Source organism: Lonchura striata, chromosome 2 (assembly GCF_046129695.1).
Source record: "Lonchura striata isolate bLonStr1 chromosome 2, bLonStr1.mat, whole genome shotgun sequence".
NCBI classification, from domain to species: Eukaryota; Metazoa; Chordata; class Aves; order Passeriformes; family Estrildidae; genus Lonchura; species Lonchura striata.
Genome location: NC_134604.1, coordinates 26,565,361 through 26,582,582, shown reverse-complemented (window position 1 = coordinate 26,582,582; position 17,222 = coordinate 26,565,361). Strand labels below are relative to the sequence as shown.

The following is a 17,222-nucleotide window of genomic DNA, read 5'->3' as shown; positions in this document are numbered from 1 at the left end:
TTAGAGTTTTCCTTGTCAATCTGCTTATTTTCACAAAGTAAAACTACCGTGATCAGACTCGGACAGGGAGCTGGCTGTGTGTGAGGACTCATTCTGTGCAAGCTTTCTGCTTGATCCTTTCCCCAGGAGATCAGCCTAAATTCAGAAAGGGCGCCTTTCCTCCTTTTCTACCCTCTACATAGACACTTGATGTGTGCTGATTTTCAACTGATTAATTTTTCTGCGCAGCCTTAAGAACTGCACTGACTTAAGCTTGTGACAACTTGTTGGCGATTCCTGCGTTACACAGAATTGCAGTTCCCCAACTCCAAGAACTGCCTCACACCCTTTACAGGTACCTCGGTCGGTGTCATAGGAGCGCGGAACGCTCGTGTTTCCCAGGCTCCTGAATGGCGGAGTTAGGATGGTTCATACCTTTGCGGTGTTTATACTGCGCGCTGCAGCGGTGACCAGACCCATGCAGACCATCCCAAATATTTTGCCGTGTGCTGCCGCTGTCATCTTCAATGCAGCTGCAGGCAGGCTCCGGAAAGAAGAAGCCCCCACGCTGCCGCGATGACCCGGAGGAGCGGTGGGGGGGCAGTCTCCAGCCCTGCGCTGGACCGCACCTCCTCACCCCGGCCCGTGTAGCACCCCTACGGATGCAGCGGCGCCGGGTCGGCGGGGAAGGGGAGGAGGGGGGAAGCCCCGATTTGTGCGGAGAGAGGAGGAGGGTGGCGGGACGTGGCGCTGCGCGCCGGGACGGTGCCGCGCGGGGGGTGACAGCCGCAGCCCGGCGGGTTGCGGGGGCGGCTCGGGGCCGCCAGGCTGCGCTCTCGGTCCGGCCGCCGCGCCTGCCGCCCTCCCCGGGCGAGCGGGGCTCGGGGCACGGCGGAGCCTCGCCGCGAGCGGGCGGTCCCGGGACGGCGGCGGCACCGGCGGCGGCGGCACCGGCGGCGGCGGGGAGAGGCAGGGCTCGGCGGCCCGCTCCGCGCCCCTCGCCCGGCCCGGCATGACGCGGCGGCGCCCCGGCGGCGGCGGGAGGTGGGTGCCGGCAGCCCTGGCCGCGCTCCTGGCCCTCAGAGGTGAGTGCTGCACGGGCGGAGCGGGGCGCGGCAGCGGCGCTCGGGCATCGCCCCGGGGCCGCGGGGTCGCCGGTGCCGCGGCGGTGCCCGCGCCCGGGGAAGTTTTGATTGCGGTCCCGCCGGTGATGCTCGGGAATGCGGCGGCGGGCGAGTGCTTTTGCAGGCAGGCATGGGGAAGGAGCGCTGCTCTGCTCGGCTCCTTCTGCTGCCTCCGCTGCACCATCCTCCCTACTATTCTTATATATACATATTTAATTTAATTTTTTTTTTTTTTTTTTTTTTTTTTACGGTGCCGTAAAACTTGCTTGAAACTGGGCTTCACGTTAGGCTCAGTTGTCTGGGCCTAGCCCTTTGGTAAGCTCACCTGTGTGGAAAACTCTGGTCTATCCCTCAGGCCCTGAGGCAGCAGGGAACTTTCCGCAGAGATGGTGACAGGCTGCTCGGAGCCCCCTGTGTCCCCCCACCCTCTCCTCTGCCTCCTCCTTCCAGGCACACGGCGCACCGCTCCAGCTCCAAGATAGATACGTGCCTGCCCCCGGGGACGCGGAGTCTCCAGCACCTCCCGCCCCCTATAGCCCTGCCGAAATAAGGTGTGTTCCCTGCTCTCCGTGCGGAGAGGAAACAAATTGCACATGACAGATGCTACTCACATCACTTAGCGCATTGCCGGGGAGCACCAGGAGGTGCTGCATTAAGGGCAGCAGAAGAAGCTACCAAGTGCAAGATGTTCAGACTCATCTGTTGATCAGGTGGCAATGCCTCCTTCCAAGTAATGCTAAACTTTAGAGCAGCCTGCTTAGTTATGGTTTACAGAGGTCCACATGGCAATTTTCCTAAGGTCTTCCCTTTAATGCAGGCACTCGCTAAGCAGTTTTGCAGAGCTCAGCTCGGCAGTGAGCAGCCCACAGCTTTGAGACAGCTGGGCCACCTTCACTGCTGGGAAACTGGGAAACTTGCTGCAAGAGGTCCCTGAGACAGCGAGAGGACAGTAAGAAATGATGGGGTCTCCCATGAGAAGACCAGAGATGTCTCAGCAAGGTCTAGATGAAACCTCCTCACAGTCGAGATCTGGATGGAGTCTACTGCTTGGGTGGCTGTGCCTTGCTGTCACTGCCCTGCGAGGCACAGCAGGCTTCCCCCTCTACACAGGACTTGGTTAGAAAAAAGTCTTGTGATGGATAAATGAACTTTTCACAAATGCCTCAGCCTCAAATGCACCCTGCATTCCTGTCCCCAGAAAATGTTTGGGAGTCTGAGTCTCATGCATTAACTGGAAATTGCACCTGCTGACTTAAAAGAGATGAATTATGGAAAAAAAATAAAGTTTACTAGCATTAAGTTGAAAGAAATAATCTCAGTTTTCATACTTTACACTATTGATTTGCGTTTTGTGCTTTTCCCAATTTGGAAAGCAAGTTCAATTATTTTCAGGTTCTCAATGCTACAGGTTTCTTTGCCTGCAGACATTGCAAAGGTGTACATGTCTATGGAGTTACTGGACTTGATGCAGTTAGAGGCATATAAGTGGTGAAGTCTTTCTGTTCATGTGATATCACTGCAAAAACATACAACAATAAACAGATATAAGGTTAAAATTGAAGGGATATTTAATTATCCTTCTAAACAGAAAGATTGACTTAATATTTACTTTTCTTTTTTTTATGGTTGAGGGCACACAGGGACTGTGACGTTGGAGAGAACTAGGTGTGAAAACACACTTTTCCATGAAAAATTTATCTGCAATAGTGTAGTGGTTTTTCTTGCAATTTCCTTTAAGACATCATAATTACCTGAATGAAGCACCTGTCTCTCAAGCTTGGCTTTTTTTCATTTTTTCTTAGGAAAAATCTTTAGAAGATGGTGGTAGATGAAAATAGCTGTGGTACACAGTTATTTCTGTGGTACACAGTATGGCCATATTTTCAGTGGTTCTTGAGTATGAAAAGAAAACACTGTAAGGGATAAGGAACAGACATACACCCAGGAAAGCTGAAATTGGGAGATTTTTTTCTAAACAACATTTGCAGAAGATCAGTAAGTGTGTTTCTGCTCTGGGCTGCCAAGTATGGTTAGGAAGAGTGATTTTATTTATTTTTTTTTCCTCTTTTTGAGATTTCAGACTGGTTTAGAAGATAGAATAAAAATAAGGGGTCATATGCAGAGTGATTCCTAAATTAAAAGTAAGAGTTAAAAGTAGGAGGATCAGAAAGAGTATATATTCAGGCAAAATACTTAATGCCAATAAAATGAAAGTTGTTGGGGAAAAAAGACCTTGGAGGTAATTTCATCATTCTCACACTTTATACCTACAATAAAATAAAATTGTACTTCATAATGATATTTAAGTCAATTATTATAGTGCCATTTTCATATGTTGTTTTGCAATTTTTAGAATAACAATTATTTTTTGTAACTGGTGTTAGTTGCCCATTTTCTGGGCCTACTATATCCATGTTTAATGGTCTTGGGCCAAGGGCAGCATCTATGTTTTCCCTCTAAAACATTATAAGCGTAATAATTTTTTGTGGAAATAATATTTTCCCGGGAGAAATTTAGGGAAAGATAGGAGGGAATTCTCTTTAGAGCTTTGAAACCAAACCTGGGATTGCTAATCAATCCTCCTATGTCTCCAGAAATAGCATCCTGCAAATTGTCAAATGTGGTAGAAATCACACTTTGGGTACAGTCAGAGTGCAGAACTGACGTGTTTTTTAACTGCATGGTGTTTGGATCCTGTGACACAGAATTGCAACAGGTGAGATTTCAGCGTGTTACAGTCCACTGCAGATGGATCTTGCAAGAGCAGGGGGTGAGGGTGCCTGGCTGCAGTGGATTAATGCAACAGCAGGTCTGCAGCTCCTCATGTGACTTTTTGGAGTCGCTCTCCTGTCGGTCTGAGGCTCTCACAGCTGAAACACTTCTGGCCTTGCAGCACCCTTGTGCCACCCACCAGCTCTGCACCAGGTCCTCAGCCCTGGAAAGTACTGTGTCAGTCCCTTGCCCTTCCATGCTTTTGCAGTTTTTTTTTTTGGAACAGATTGCCATTTGTGTCAAGCTGTGTGGTTTTGTGACGTGTAGATAAATCATTTTGCTCGCGACCTGACCTTGGTCCCCAGCGGTAGGCACAGATGCATTAACTACTTCTTTCTGAAGTGGGCATCGTTCCCTTCTTTTGGAAATGATTCTTTAGCTCTGTTTCTTCAGTATTGCCTAAACTGCAATTTTCTTTTTATGAGATTCCGTTCTCAAGGGATCTCAGAGTGCCTCAGGAGCAGCTATATTTAGTTGCTCAGTAGTAATATGGATATACAGAGTATGGCATAAACAACTCTTTAACTTAGGAAACTTAGGAATTATTTTTCCTGCCTTCTTGGGGGAGTAGTGTTTTTATTCTTGTACCATAGTACAGATGGAGAAAGCAAGACTCAGTGAGACCTCGTGACCCACTGAAGGTCAGTGGATGCTGGTAGTAATCTTGAGTGTCTTGGAACAAACTGTAACCACAGGAGGATGCTTAAATTTATGCAGCAGGTTAAGCAATAATGTAATGGTCCTCTTCAGGGATGTTCACTACTAAATTGTGGTGAGTCATCTATATTTAGCAGGATGCTACTATCATCGTGCTTTTTAAGTAAAGTGCTTTTAACACAGTTTATTTCAAGGAGAAGTGCATGCACTGAAAATCTGTTCTTTGTAGTTTCCTCCTTGTAGAGCATTAATGGTGCCTTCCTTTTGTAAGTGTTCAGAGAAAAATTTAGCTCCTGGTTGTTTAACAGACAGCAGTGTAGCAAAGACAGTTCTCTGGTTTTTACTACTTTGTGTTTGCACGGTTATTTATGAACATTACCTAATTGAGAGTCTCCAAAATTACTTTGTGAGGGCAGTCAGTTTGATTTGCAGCATGGAAAACTGATGTGTGCAGAGATGAAATTATTTTCTTGCTGTCAGGTAAGACATTTGCTCATCCTCTCCTTTAGAGAAGTCACAATTACAGGGCTTCTGGTCATATGCCTCCCTACTTTATTCTCACAACTGTTTCATGTCTTGTGCACCAGGGAGAAAGGACAACATTTTTAACTGCGCAGAGTGAACTTTTAAGGGTTTTTTGGTTTTTTTTTTCTTACAAGGTTTTATCTCTTTGGTTTTGGAGGTCACTTGTGTCCTGGCTTCTGCCTTTTTTTTCCTCTGCTTGAGCTGGGCTGCTCTGTTTCATCTGGATTGAGGAATTTGGCTTCATTCTAAATGGAAGTAGAAGTCAAATGCTTTGATGGTTTTGAAAGGAAATTTTTGAGAGAAATTCCATCTTAGGACACTGATACTTTGTCTCTTTGTGGAGTTGTATTGTTATAATACAAGGAGGTACCCTAAGCAAAAAGATTCTTTGATGAGAAAAGTCAAAATTTTTCATCCCAAAGATGCTTAAATTGGATGTTTCTGTATTTTTGATTTTTTCCCTCCCCATTTTTCTTTTGAAACACACAAAATCATAACTGTGATTTGATTTTACAAAATCAAAACTTATCATGTTTGATAAGTTCTGGTTTAGTGGAAGTAACTTCAGTGAAGCTTTAGTTGCTGCTTTTTTTTTCTACAGGGTATTTAAAAAGAACTGTGATAAAAAACAACTTGCAGCAATTGGTCATACCCGTGCACAGTCTCTGCCCATTATTTTGGCCATCTTGACACATGTATGCAAACACTATGTACACATGTATGTGGCACTGCTCTTGTCCTTATTCATTGTGCTGTAGAGCATTGCACTGAAAAAGTCAAGTTTCTATTTAAGAAATACAGCAGATAGATATTTGTTAATATTTGTTTCCTCTTCTGGAACAGTCACTGGAGAAATCAGAACAGGACTAGCAGGTTGAGCTCAGTCCCTTATTATTTGTGCATATGCAGAGCCACAGCTCTCCTCCTGGCAGCATAGCAATACTTGTACATTTGCATCTCTGCATGAAGCTAATTTCAAGTGTAATTTTGGTATTAGGCTGATCATATTGTTTATTTAGGGACAAAAACTTGTGCAGTTATTTTCTCATAGTCTCATGAGCCAACCTAGCTATGAGAACAAGAGCTTCTGCTTCACAAGCATCAGCAGGAGAAAGCCATTGTCTGAATTCTACTTGGTTACATCTGAGCTTAGATTTTACCATGAATGCTGAAGGCAGGAGTGTTGTTTGTGGGGAGGCAATGACAGACACCCTGTTCTCAATCTGTGGTGCATTTCTGCAGCAGCCTGTCTAAGCAGTCCTGGGCCAGGTCAGCCTGCTGGTCTCTGCTGCCATGGCCAAATCTAGATGCTCCCATGGGAGGTGTCAAAACCTCCTCAGTAAGAAACTGGTGCCAAACATTTATCAAAGAGGAGTCTGCTGTCATGTCTGTGCTACAGGTTGCCCTAGGAGTAGGCTGGTGTATGCATTGCTCTGGACTTTAATGCCTACCAAACCAATTTTAAGGTATGAGCACACTCCACTTCTGTCAGAATCTGTGGTATTGATGATTCTGAGATTGTAGAAAGTCTTTTTCTGCCCCGTTGCCAAAGAAGAAGCCATAATCTGTCTGTGCTGTTTTCAGGGTTTATTCTTGCTTATCTCTAACATGTTCTGCTGCCCTGCCGCAGGTCTGTCCTGCAGGGCAGCGTGTGGGGCTCTGCCCTCAGTGGGATGTTACAAACATTATATACCAGAAACTACCTGTGCTATATTTACAATAATGTGCCAATATCTGTCACCTACGTTGAACAATGTGTCCCCAGCCTAAACCAATAGAAAAATGCCAACACTACAGTGAAACATGGAGGGCATGAAGAAGGAGAAAAAGGACAAGACACACCCAATTTCCTCCATCTTTTCCCCTTTGGACCCCTAATCTAGAAACCTAAAATTTTACTTTTGCACCCATGCTGTTGCGGAAGATAGATAAATATGATTATCCATAGATAATGCAGCCAGGATGAGAACAGTTCTCCCAGCTGGCCGGACGGTGCCCCTGCCTTTGGATGGGTTCAGGGTTCAAGTGGACTGTTCCATCCCACCCCGCAAAAGATGTATGGTTCACCCCGCACCTCTGTCCCTCCCCTAAAACATCAGTGCCTGTAACCCCATTGGCCTGAGCCTTGTTCCAGCCCACCTTGAAGCCCCTTTATAAGGAGGCTTCAAGGGGCCACGCGGTCTCTTGGAACTCCCTCCCCTCCTGGAACCTCATCCCCTCCCTTGGAGCTTCCCCTCTCCTAGAGCATCCTTTTGTCTCTCCCCTCTCCCCCCCCCAGGCCCGGCCATGTGCTGCGCCTGGCAGCACGAGGCAGGACCTTCTGCACCCCCAATAAACCTCTTTCCCCAAGAGCAAACTTCAGAGATCTCTGCCTCCATTCATCTACACCGTGCTGGAGCCTGATATTTTCTACACCGTGCCACACTTAATTGTTACTTATATCAAACACTCTGAGCTGGTAATTCATCCTGTAAGACTGAAAACTCTTTTCCATGGACAGAGATCACAGACAGTGTCTCTGGGGGCTCTGTCCAGGGGGGTTCCTGACCCCCTGCCAGGGTCCCAGGCCTTCCAGGACCGCCAGAGGGAAGCTCTGGATTCCCACACACTTCCTTGCCATAAAATGAATTAAGTCATATATATTCCATCTACCAATGCAGAGCAAATAAAGCATCCATGTCCTCCCTTCCTCAGGCAAGCCCCCCCACTTACACAGCAGCAGATGTAAATCTTTCCCCTTGCCAGGGTCCAGTTTGATCTGGGCTAACCGAGCCCCTGGTGCTGTGTCCTCAGCTGGTGCCCAGCAGGCTGGGTGTGCCTGGGCACACCATCCCCTTGGCCTCCTGAGCAGAGGGGCTGTGGGTGGGCTGCAGGCTCAGCTCTCCCTCTGCCCAGCACAGGAACAGCCTCTGCCAGGAGCAAGTGGGCTGGCACACCCTCTCTGCAGGCCCACTGGGGAGATTACTTCCTAATCCCCACTAATTAGAAGTTGGCTAGTGCCTGGAAGCATGAGGGTAGAGTGATGTTATGCTTTTTTCAGTCTACTTTTTGGGTTTTGTTTTGTTCTACCTAATGTATCTGTGGATGTTCCCAGTGTCCTTGTGAATGCATGGGCGTCTGTGATTTCTGCTGAGCTCTTGACTTGACTATAACATGGGCTAATCATTCCTGGTAGTTAATTATTGGCTGTGCTTAGAAGAAGCAGAAAAAGTAAAAACAGAAAAGGAAAATGACAATATTTTCCTTATGTCTGGTCATGTTTCCTGCTCTTTAGGAATGCTGAACAACCTTTCTTTTTTTCTCTTGAAAAAACAAGCAAACACAAAAAGCCCACAAGCAAACAAAAGCCACAGAGTACCTGTTTCACTTCTTCATTCCCATTTGATAACTTCTTTCTATTTAACTCATCTCCAAGTTAAATTGTCCCAATTTTAACGGTGTTTGACCATTAAGTGTTTTTGACTGGTGAATGGCGAAACCTTTGTCTGCCTCCTGCATTTTCAAGTACACCATGCAGAAGTAACCACAGCAATTCCAGCTGAGGGTGAGCTTTCAGTGTTCATGGTGGCATTAGAATACTTCCAGCATCCTTGTGTTCAGCCTCTGCCTTTAGACACCCTGACAGTTTGCTTGCTTCTTTGACCACCGCTGTATGTTGAACAGATGTTTTCATTGAGCCGTTCACAGTGATACCAAGATATTTTTCTCAAGTGATTACTTTTGAATTAGAGCCCCATGGTATACAAGTAGTTCAGATTATTCTCTCAAGTTCTTATTACTGTCCGTTTGGTATGTTGGATTTCATCCTGCATTATGCTGCCCACTTGCTGAGCTTTGTCAGATCCCTTGGAAGTCTCTCTCAATCTTCTTTTGTCTCAGCCAGCCCAAATCACTTTGCCAGCTTCCTGTCTCTCTCCCAGATATTAAGGAATAGATTAAACCACCCCAGAACTGGTTAGAAACATGGGGGTAATCCCTTGTAATCAGGGCCAGAGCGAGGGCAGGGGCAGAGGAGCTCTCACGCTTCTGAGCTTGGGCACTGAGGAGTGGGGCAGCAGCTCCGGGCTCAGCCTGACCTCAGCTGGCCTGAACCCCACTGGGGGCAAGGCAAGGGGAAGAGTTCCCACGCCAGGCAAGCAGGGGACAGGTCTGGCACTGAGCTGGCATCCTGCCCAGAACAGTTTAGCAGGTGCACTTTGAAGTGACAGAAAATTAATTACTTCATCCTGTCCTTTTCCTTCCAAAATTAGAGTGGATTGCAGGGCCACAAGTTCCCCTGAGCAGAGATCAAGCTGTTTTGTCTCCTGTTGTGTACTTTTATGGGTTTAGGGTACTAGGCTGGTTTAACCAAGCCCTGCTGACACTTCCAGGAGTGCCTGTAGCCTCCATTATGAAGAGCACGCCAGCTTCAAGAACCACCTGACCTAGTAAGAGTTTGCTTGTCTTTGCTAGTAACAGTCACTTGAGAAATTTCTTTCTTCAACTGTTCCACACTTCTGGACTTACCTCAGTACATAAATGTACTGAAATGATTGGGTTTTGACTTTTGCACTTGGCCTTCAGTTTTTCTTTCAGTTCTATCTATTATTTTATGAAGCAGTTGTTTAGACTGAATCATTTCTTGTTTCTGTTGTTTGGCCATACAATGTGCTCTCTTGCTTCTCAGCAGTTTTTTGTTTAGGACACTGAGTACATTTTCAGTGATGATGCTGAGATTGCTTCAACACACCACCATACAGTGTAAAAATTTTAGTTCCCCTGCTTTTGGAGTTAGGCTGTTTGTACCCTTTCTGCTTTGAATTGTTTTTTCTAACATGTAAGAGGCACAATGCAGAATTCAGCTACTGTATTTCTCACAGGGATGTTAAATTTGGTTGTGTAGCAGTCACTGTGTCTTTAGATCAATTGCAGGGTTTTTAACTTCTAAGTGTGCTGGGACAGGTTGTTCCAAGTCCCACCTCCACTCTTTTAGATGCTGCAGAATTGTAGCCTGCTGTGACTCTTAGCCAATTCCTGCACATCTTGCTGAAGTCACTATTTTTCTGTTTTCTTTGACTTTGTTCCTTTGCTCTCACTCCACACCATGGAGTAGATATTCTTTACCTGATCAGGAGGCCATTGGGAAATACAGGTTGCTTTAGAGAAATTTGGTTTTTAGTTAACTTTTCTTCCTCTTCAGCCTTAGCTATCTAGATGAGATCTGTGTATCACCCATCTTGCAGTTTGATATCTCTGCCTCTTTACCCACACTGTATTTCCAGTCAGGGCATGAGTCTGTGATGAATTCTGCAGCTGTGGACACACAGACTGCAAGGCATGTTGGACACTGTGTTGTTGGTATGGCTGTATAAAGAGGTTGTTGCATCATGTTCTAGGGGCTGGTTCCCTGCATCAAACCTGCAGTGCTTCTTGGAGTTTTTACTCCAGCTGCTCTGACCTGTGCCCCCACATGTGGTCTAGCTGCACTCTGAAATGTTTGGTTTGGAGGTGGTATCTCAGCAAATGCAGCCCTGCTTCTTGGTTAAAGGGTCCCTGGGAGCTCCTGAAAGGAATGCATCACTCACTCTGCTGCCTCCCACTGCTTGTGCCAGTGAAGGGGGCCTGGGGAAGGAGACAGGGATGGGTGGAAGATGGGTTGCTTTAGTGAAGCAGAAGGTGATGGAGAGCTTTTGCAGGGCACTGCTGAGCTTGTGTGATTTCTGGGCTGCTTCCATGACTAACTGAGTGGTTGATCTTCACTGTTTAATGGGGTTTGTTGTCTGAATGTTGTTATTTGTTATCTCCATTGGTTGTGGAGCTGCTGTGTGAAGACCTGCTTGGCTTTCTGGCTGTGTGAGCTAGTGACTCGGAGAGACTGGGAGGACCTTGGCTACTTGGCAGAGGGACAGAATGGCCTCAGTCTGTCTGCAGAATCGTCATGTCCTTGGCTTGTCAAGGACAGCCCTTCCTTTTGCCCCTGAAACAGCTGCTGTGCCCTGGGCCCTTATTACGGGACTCATCCGCAATCAGCGCCTCCTCTCCTGTGCTGGAAATGCCTGGGATGCGGGGAGCAGGCTCGTGTGCCTCAGCTGCATGCAGCTGCAGCGAGGCTGTGCTTTGCTTCTTTGGGGAATGCTCCGTGCTAGCTCTCCTGTAGCTTTTTTTGCACAGTTTTGTCTGTTCTCGCTGCTCTCGCCCTTATTCCCAGTGGCTGTTTTGCCTTTTTTTTTTTTTTTTTTTTTTTTTTTTTCTTTTCTTTTCTTTTCTTTTCTTTTGCAAGACTTCATTTCAGCTGCCACGTTGGCAGCAGTTGTCTGTTTATGCACAGAATAGGTACAGCACAGGCAGGCTTCCCCCACCCTCTTGGTCCCCATCCTCCAACCCTCCTGCACTGCATCCCCCGTGCCCCGCAGCATCACCCTGAGCCAGAGGGCTCACAGCGAGGTGAAGGGGGGAGCTGAGGCATCCATCCCATCGCCACCGGCTTGTGTTGCATCCTAATTGCAAATAGCCCTTCCGGCGTCAGCAGTTTGTGGCAATAATTGACAGGAGGTGCCGGCGAGGTGCTGAGTCAGAGCGAGGTGTGCTTGCCAAGTCACTGCAGCAGAAGGAGCCCGATCGCCTCGTGTGGAGGGATGCCAGTGGACGGTGGGTTTCCTAGCTGCCTTTTGGGCCTCTTTCTTTCCTTCCTCTGAGGCTGCGATTCAGCAGCAGTGATGCTATGCATGTAAGGGAAAAAACAGGGGATCAGGGGAGCTCTTTATTTTTTGTTTTTTCCTTTTTTTTTTTTTTTTTTTTTTTTTGGCTGTGAGCACTGGGATTAGGGGATGTGGGCTCCATTCCCACCTGCTGCCACTGGATTTCTGTGCTGTCATTTCTGTGCTCCGAGCAAGCAGAAGGGGTTGAGAACACATCTTGGGGGATAGTGTCGAGAGAGTGGCCCTAGTGACAGATTGATGTCTCCTGGGAGAAGAAAAGCAGCATGTGACATCCTCAGCTGGGCAAGGGGGATGGCTATGCAAGCCAAAAAAGCTGCAAAATAAAATTATTGAAAAGGTGTTCTGTCCTGTCCTTCCTGAGGGTTGTTTCTGCTGCAGTGTCCTACCATTTATTTAGGGGTTTGAAATTACTCGTTTGGCATGCAGGAAGATGAGTGCTTGTCCTGTATGCATCTAGCACCTGATGGACTCCAGGTCAGGCTCCTGAGAGCTTTGTCATTTATTCCTGACCTTCTTGAACATGGCTAACGTCAATGTTTATACCACAGCTGAATCTGTCCCAGAGGTCTGGATTCTTTCCTTTTTCTTGCTTCAGGGTGACTTCAGTTGTCTTTGTTTTTCTCCCTCTCTGTAGCACCGGGTACCTTTTTCCAACCTTGGACAAAAGTCAGTATTTGTTTCACGGTGATCTAAATATATGTGTCTTCTGTATGCTGCCTTTGTAAGGAGAGCATACTATTTTTGCTTTTAGTAACCACTTTGTGGAAAGAGATGAGGAGCATGAAGACAGAGGCCCATGTATTTTTCAGAACCCTTCCTATCTATGCTGCGCTCTGCCCACCCACTTTTTTAATGCTAATCCTTGTATAATCTTTCTCTTCACTGACTCAGGTAACAGCCATATTATCTAGATCACCATGCAGCTGATGGAGAGAACTGAGGCCCCGAGATGGGAAGTGCCTTTGCCATGGTCATGCAGGACTCCCATGGCCAGCCTTGGGTTGGAGCCTGCATCTCCTGACTGCCAGCCCTTGCCTTCTCCACTGGACAATGCTACCTGTCCACTGATTTAATCAGTGGCCTGCTGAATACTTTTCCTCTTGAGTTTTTGTGGCAGTGGCTTATGGGTGATTATCGATTCTGAGTCTTTAGACAAAATCTGCAGCGACTAAATCAAATGCAGTTCTTCCCTCATCCTTGTCTTGACCACTTTCATAATGAATATTTTGCACTGGACCCCCAGAGAGGTGGCCCTGGTGAGGGGACTGTGTGTGCAAGGTATCTGTCCTCCTCGCTTCCAGTTTGCTGCCTGTTCAAGTGCTGGGGGCACTGTGACACTGGTGGCAATCTCAAACAATCTGTGCCTTGAGGATGCTTTGGAGGAAATCTTTCCCAACGGGGTTCTGCTGCAGGATCAGCCAAGGCTGATCAGAATCAGATCAGGGCTGGTTTGGGAGGAAGGTCTGAGCTGTGACTGTCCTGCATTCGAGTTGTGTTTCTGTGTGGGTTTTGCCCTGCATGGTGGAGATGTGTTAGCCAGGGCTCTCCTACAGAGAAGAGTGAGTCTTGTCCTCAGGCATTGTGAAGTATTTTCTTCATTGCTTAAGGGAACCTTGGTCTCCATCTGGTCTAGTGTAGCCCTTCTTCCTTATTCACTCTCTACCTATGGTGTGTCTTCACCCTGAAAACAGAAAAAAATAGAGCATTGTCTGTTGCAATTGGGATTTTATAAGATACCAGTGGGAATTAAGCACACAATTCCCTCAGGTTCTTTTTAAACAGCCTGGCTGATGTGAATTTATGTTGGCAATAAGCAAGAGTGGAAGCAGTCCTGTCAGCAGAGCCATTGTTATTCTCCCTGTGTTTGATGTAGAAACTGCTGTGGTAAAGCTTATTTAGCTTTGAGGTCTGTGTGTCAGCACCTGGGACCAGAGCCTACAAGAGGTCTCTGATGTGCGTGGACCCCATGCTTTTGACTCCTCTGAGGGTCTTTTCAAGCACTCAGAAGGTCAGTGGAAATACCAGTGTGCAACAACATCGTGTGTAGGGCTGCTGTGCTGGACAAATGCACCTGACATCCACTGGGCCAAGGACTGAACCTGCTATGAGTCAGTCAGGATGATGAAACTCTGCCAAACCAGCTCTTCTTTCCTTTACAAGGGGTAAAAATGTGCATGGATGGTGAGGAGTAGCATTTAATTGCAACTCACTGCAATAGAATTTGCTTAGGAGATAACAGAGAGATTCTTCTGACAGCTGCAAGAATCCTTTTTTATTCTTTTTATCCATAACCAAAGAAGGACAACTTGTATCATTTTCCACAAATGGAGAAATTTAGTGACAATCATCATACTTTTAATTAAAAATAAACAGTTATGATATAAAATAAAAAAAAATGCTGGAGATCAAACAAGTTGTGGAATATAGCTGTCACTTAGAACAAAACAGGACACAAATAAGAAGAAAAAGCTGCCTTCATCCTTGGTTATGAGTGAGAATCTTTTCTGGGATTTTGTTTTCGTGGCTAAAATTAATTTCACAGTGTAATTTAGGTTTCTTTTTGGAATTTGTTCCTCTGGCCATATAGCCAGGGCACAGCTGGCAGCTTCTCTTGCAGCTGCAGGAGGAGAAAAGTGATTCAGGTAGGGATGCTGCTGCCCCTGTGATCCAGTGCAGAGCCAGTGGGTCCCAGAAGGCCACTGTTGTCTCCTGCCAGTGATCTGCTTCCAGCTTCCCCTCACCCCTTTCACCTTTATGAAAATATTCAGTGTGTGGCTCAATGGACACAAAGGAGTGTCCACCTTTCATTGTGAATTTATGTGAGATGGGCCCAAGTTGTGGAAATCTCATTAAATTGGTGAACTGTGTAAGGCTTCCATTCATTCTGGCTTTGCTCAGAGTACAGTTTGGATTATTCTTTCAGATTTGAAGAGTTATTCAGCCTTGGAGCTTAAAATCAACTTAGAGGCTAAAATCAGACTAGGTCTCCTTAGCTTAGCTTTAAAAACAAACATATTACACTCCAAGTCCATTAAAGCCAAAAGGCTGTCTTAATGCATGTATATATATATATATAATATATATAATAATGCACATATAACTGTACAGTCAAAAATAAAGCAGCACTGGGAAATGCATAAGTTAATAATGCCATGTTATGTATCCTGTATCATTTATGGCATGAATCCTGTATCTTTTATGGCATGAATTTTATAGTCTAAGTGGTAGTAAGATTAGAGGTAGGTTAATAATTTATAGCAAATAATTTATTTAATGAATTCCTCTTCCATTCCTATTTGAAAATTGTTTGTGAACATCCTGCGGTTTCTTTGCATTTTACTTATTTGAAATTACTTACTGAATGGCTTCTACAAATAATATTTGACACGCCACATGCTCATAAGAAGGTTTGTTGTTTTTCTTTTTTTAACAGTTCCCTAAGAGGGGGAGCAGCATTTCAGCTCCAGATTTGGTTGCTCAGCACTGATACAAAGTGAAAGTTCATGCCATAATATTTTACTATCCTGACAGCTCAAAGTAATGGCTAGAATTAAGCAGTTCCTGAAATGTATTAAGAATTAGCTATTAATTTTTAATAATTTTTCAGACTGTTTGCGGGGATAGGCAAGCTCAAAACTCACTTTTGCTAGTGAGTGCTAAAATTGCTCAAAATGTGTTACTTCCTTGTACATTTACGTCAGTAAATTAGAATAGCTGCAGAAATGAACAGAACGCTCTAAGGTCCACAGTCAGCAGTGTGCTGTGCATATGCCTGACTTCAGGCATATTCCTGAGTAGATGCATAAGTGGTAGAATGGCAAATTATGAGCTTCAGCATATGTTTAAGTGGTTTTCTGAATTAGGGACCAAAATAGAGAACAAAGCAAATTTATCTTTCATGAAAGTGAACATACAAGAGAATTCTGTTTCCTCATCTGCAATTACAGGGCACTTTATTTTTCTGAGAGAGAGTGTGGGGGAGTGGTGATATAAATGTTGAATTAAGTTGCAGTATTTCTGATTTCATCAAATACAAGGCAGTTTATCTGAAGTTTCTCATACATGTCTCTGTGCTTTTTCCCCCCGCTTAAGTACTGGAGGAAATAGCATGAAGAATTGAAAAACAAAGAAACAAACAAAAACCCATAGCCATTAGTTTCAGTTTTTATTTATATCTTCATCTTTTAAGATTCCTCAGATTTCAGTACATTTGCCATGTACTTGGAAATATTAAATAATGCTCGACAAAAGTAATGCAAATAATGCACCACAGAAAGAAGAGCTTTCTCTGGATCTGCAAGCAATAGGTGTGAATTACTTCAGCATCTTAAAGAACAGTTGCAACAATGTCAGCTGCTGAAGGTCTACATTTTTGTGTGCAACTTTTGTGCACATTGTGGAAAGCAGCTTCTGAAGCTGCGTGAGACACCCTTCATCTCTGTAACACAGGTGATGCTTCGTTGGCCTGCCTGAAGGCACAGTTAAATAGTTGGTTTTTTGGGTCTGTGAACCAGTGAGACCTCATATTCTTCCTGTTTGTGTCTTTGGGCTGACCTGTGTGGGGTCTCTTAGGTGTAGTAGAGGGTGGAGCATGGCAGTGAGTGCTTTACCTGTACCTGTCCACCTAATGTCATGAATGTTATGAAAAGAAAATTAACATGCTTAAGGCCTTTGCTCTTCTGTCAGAGGAGGGGTGGGTGCAGGGGCCAAATGCTTCTGAGCCACAGGGCCCATGGATTTAGTGAGCTGGCACTTCTGAGCTAGCAGAAGAGCAGAGACAGTTCAGGAGAGGGTGGTCTGGGAAGCTGGGAAGAGAAAGAGCCATCTCTGGGTGATCGGTGATGTGTGGGATGCAACTGCAGAAATAGGCAGTCAGTTTTGGCTGAGGAAGAGGGCTTGTCCCTGCTGACTTGTGAGAGCTAAAATGACCTCCTTGGAGTGGAGGGTTGAAGGAGTAAAGTGTTGTGTCTTGTGCCAACGATCAGAAATGCCACACTGGGCACCAAACCCCCAGACCAGACATCCCACGAAGACAAGCCTGCCAAAAGTGGTCATTGATGTCCATTGATGCTTGTGTGCAAGGAACTGCACCCATGAGAGGAGGGCTCCTTCCAAAGAGAGGGTTTATGGACCTCTGTACACACTGATATGCCCTTTAGGTGATGATCCAGATCCCAGTCTTGCACATATGGAAATCAGTGGGAGAGTTTCAGCTTCGTGTGGTTGGGAAGGTGTGGGAATGTTTGTCAAGCAACAGAAAAGAGGGTTGGATCTGGACTAGGAGTGTGTGCTGCAGGGAGGACTGGGGAGTGCCTGGACTGTGCATTCCCTGATCTATATTCCTATTTATTGATCCATGCTCCTCACCCACCTGTCTTCCTCCATGTACTCTACTGTGACTGCAGCCCCAGGGCTGGAGAAGACCCTGTAGGAAAAGCTGGCAGTGAAATTCTGAGTATTGCACCAA

The 17,222-nt window shown here is 45.8% G+C and overlaps 1 protein-coding gene across 2 annotated transcripts in view; it reads left to right on the top strand.

Moving 5' to 3' along the window:
* Positions 1-246: 246 nt before the first annotated feature.
* Positions 247-17,222, top strand: part of IGSF11 (immunoglobulin superfamily member 11) — a 111,790-nt gene continuing 94,814 nt past the window's right edge. The window contains exon 1 of one of the 2 annotated variants that reach the window (XM_031505550.2): positions 247-334. Coding sequence is in view for 1 of the 2 variants with exons in the window: in XM_021549104.2 (XP_021404779.1) it covers positions 992-1,064 (73 nt within the window). In the remaining variant the exon portion in view is untranslated. Of the gene's footprint in view, positions 335-970; positions 1,065-17,222 lie in introns of those variants that run through there. The other variant, XM_021549104.2, reaches the window with a different exon arrangement.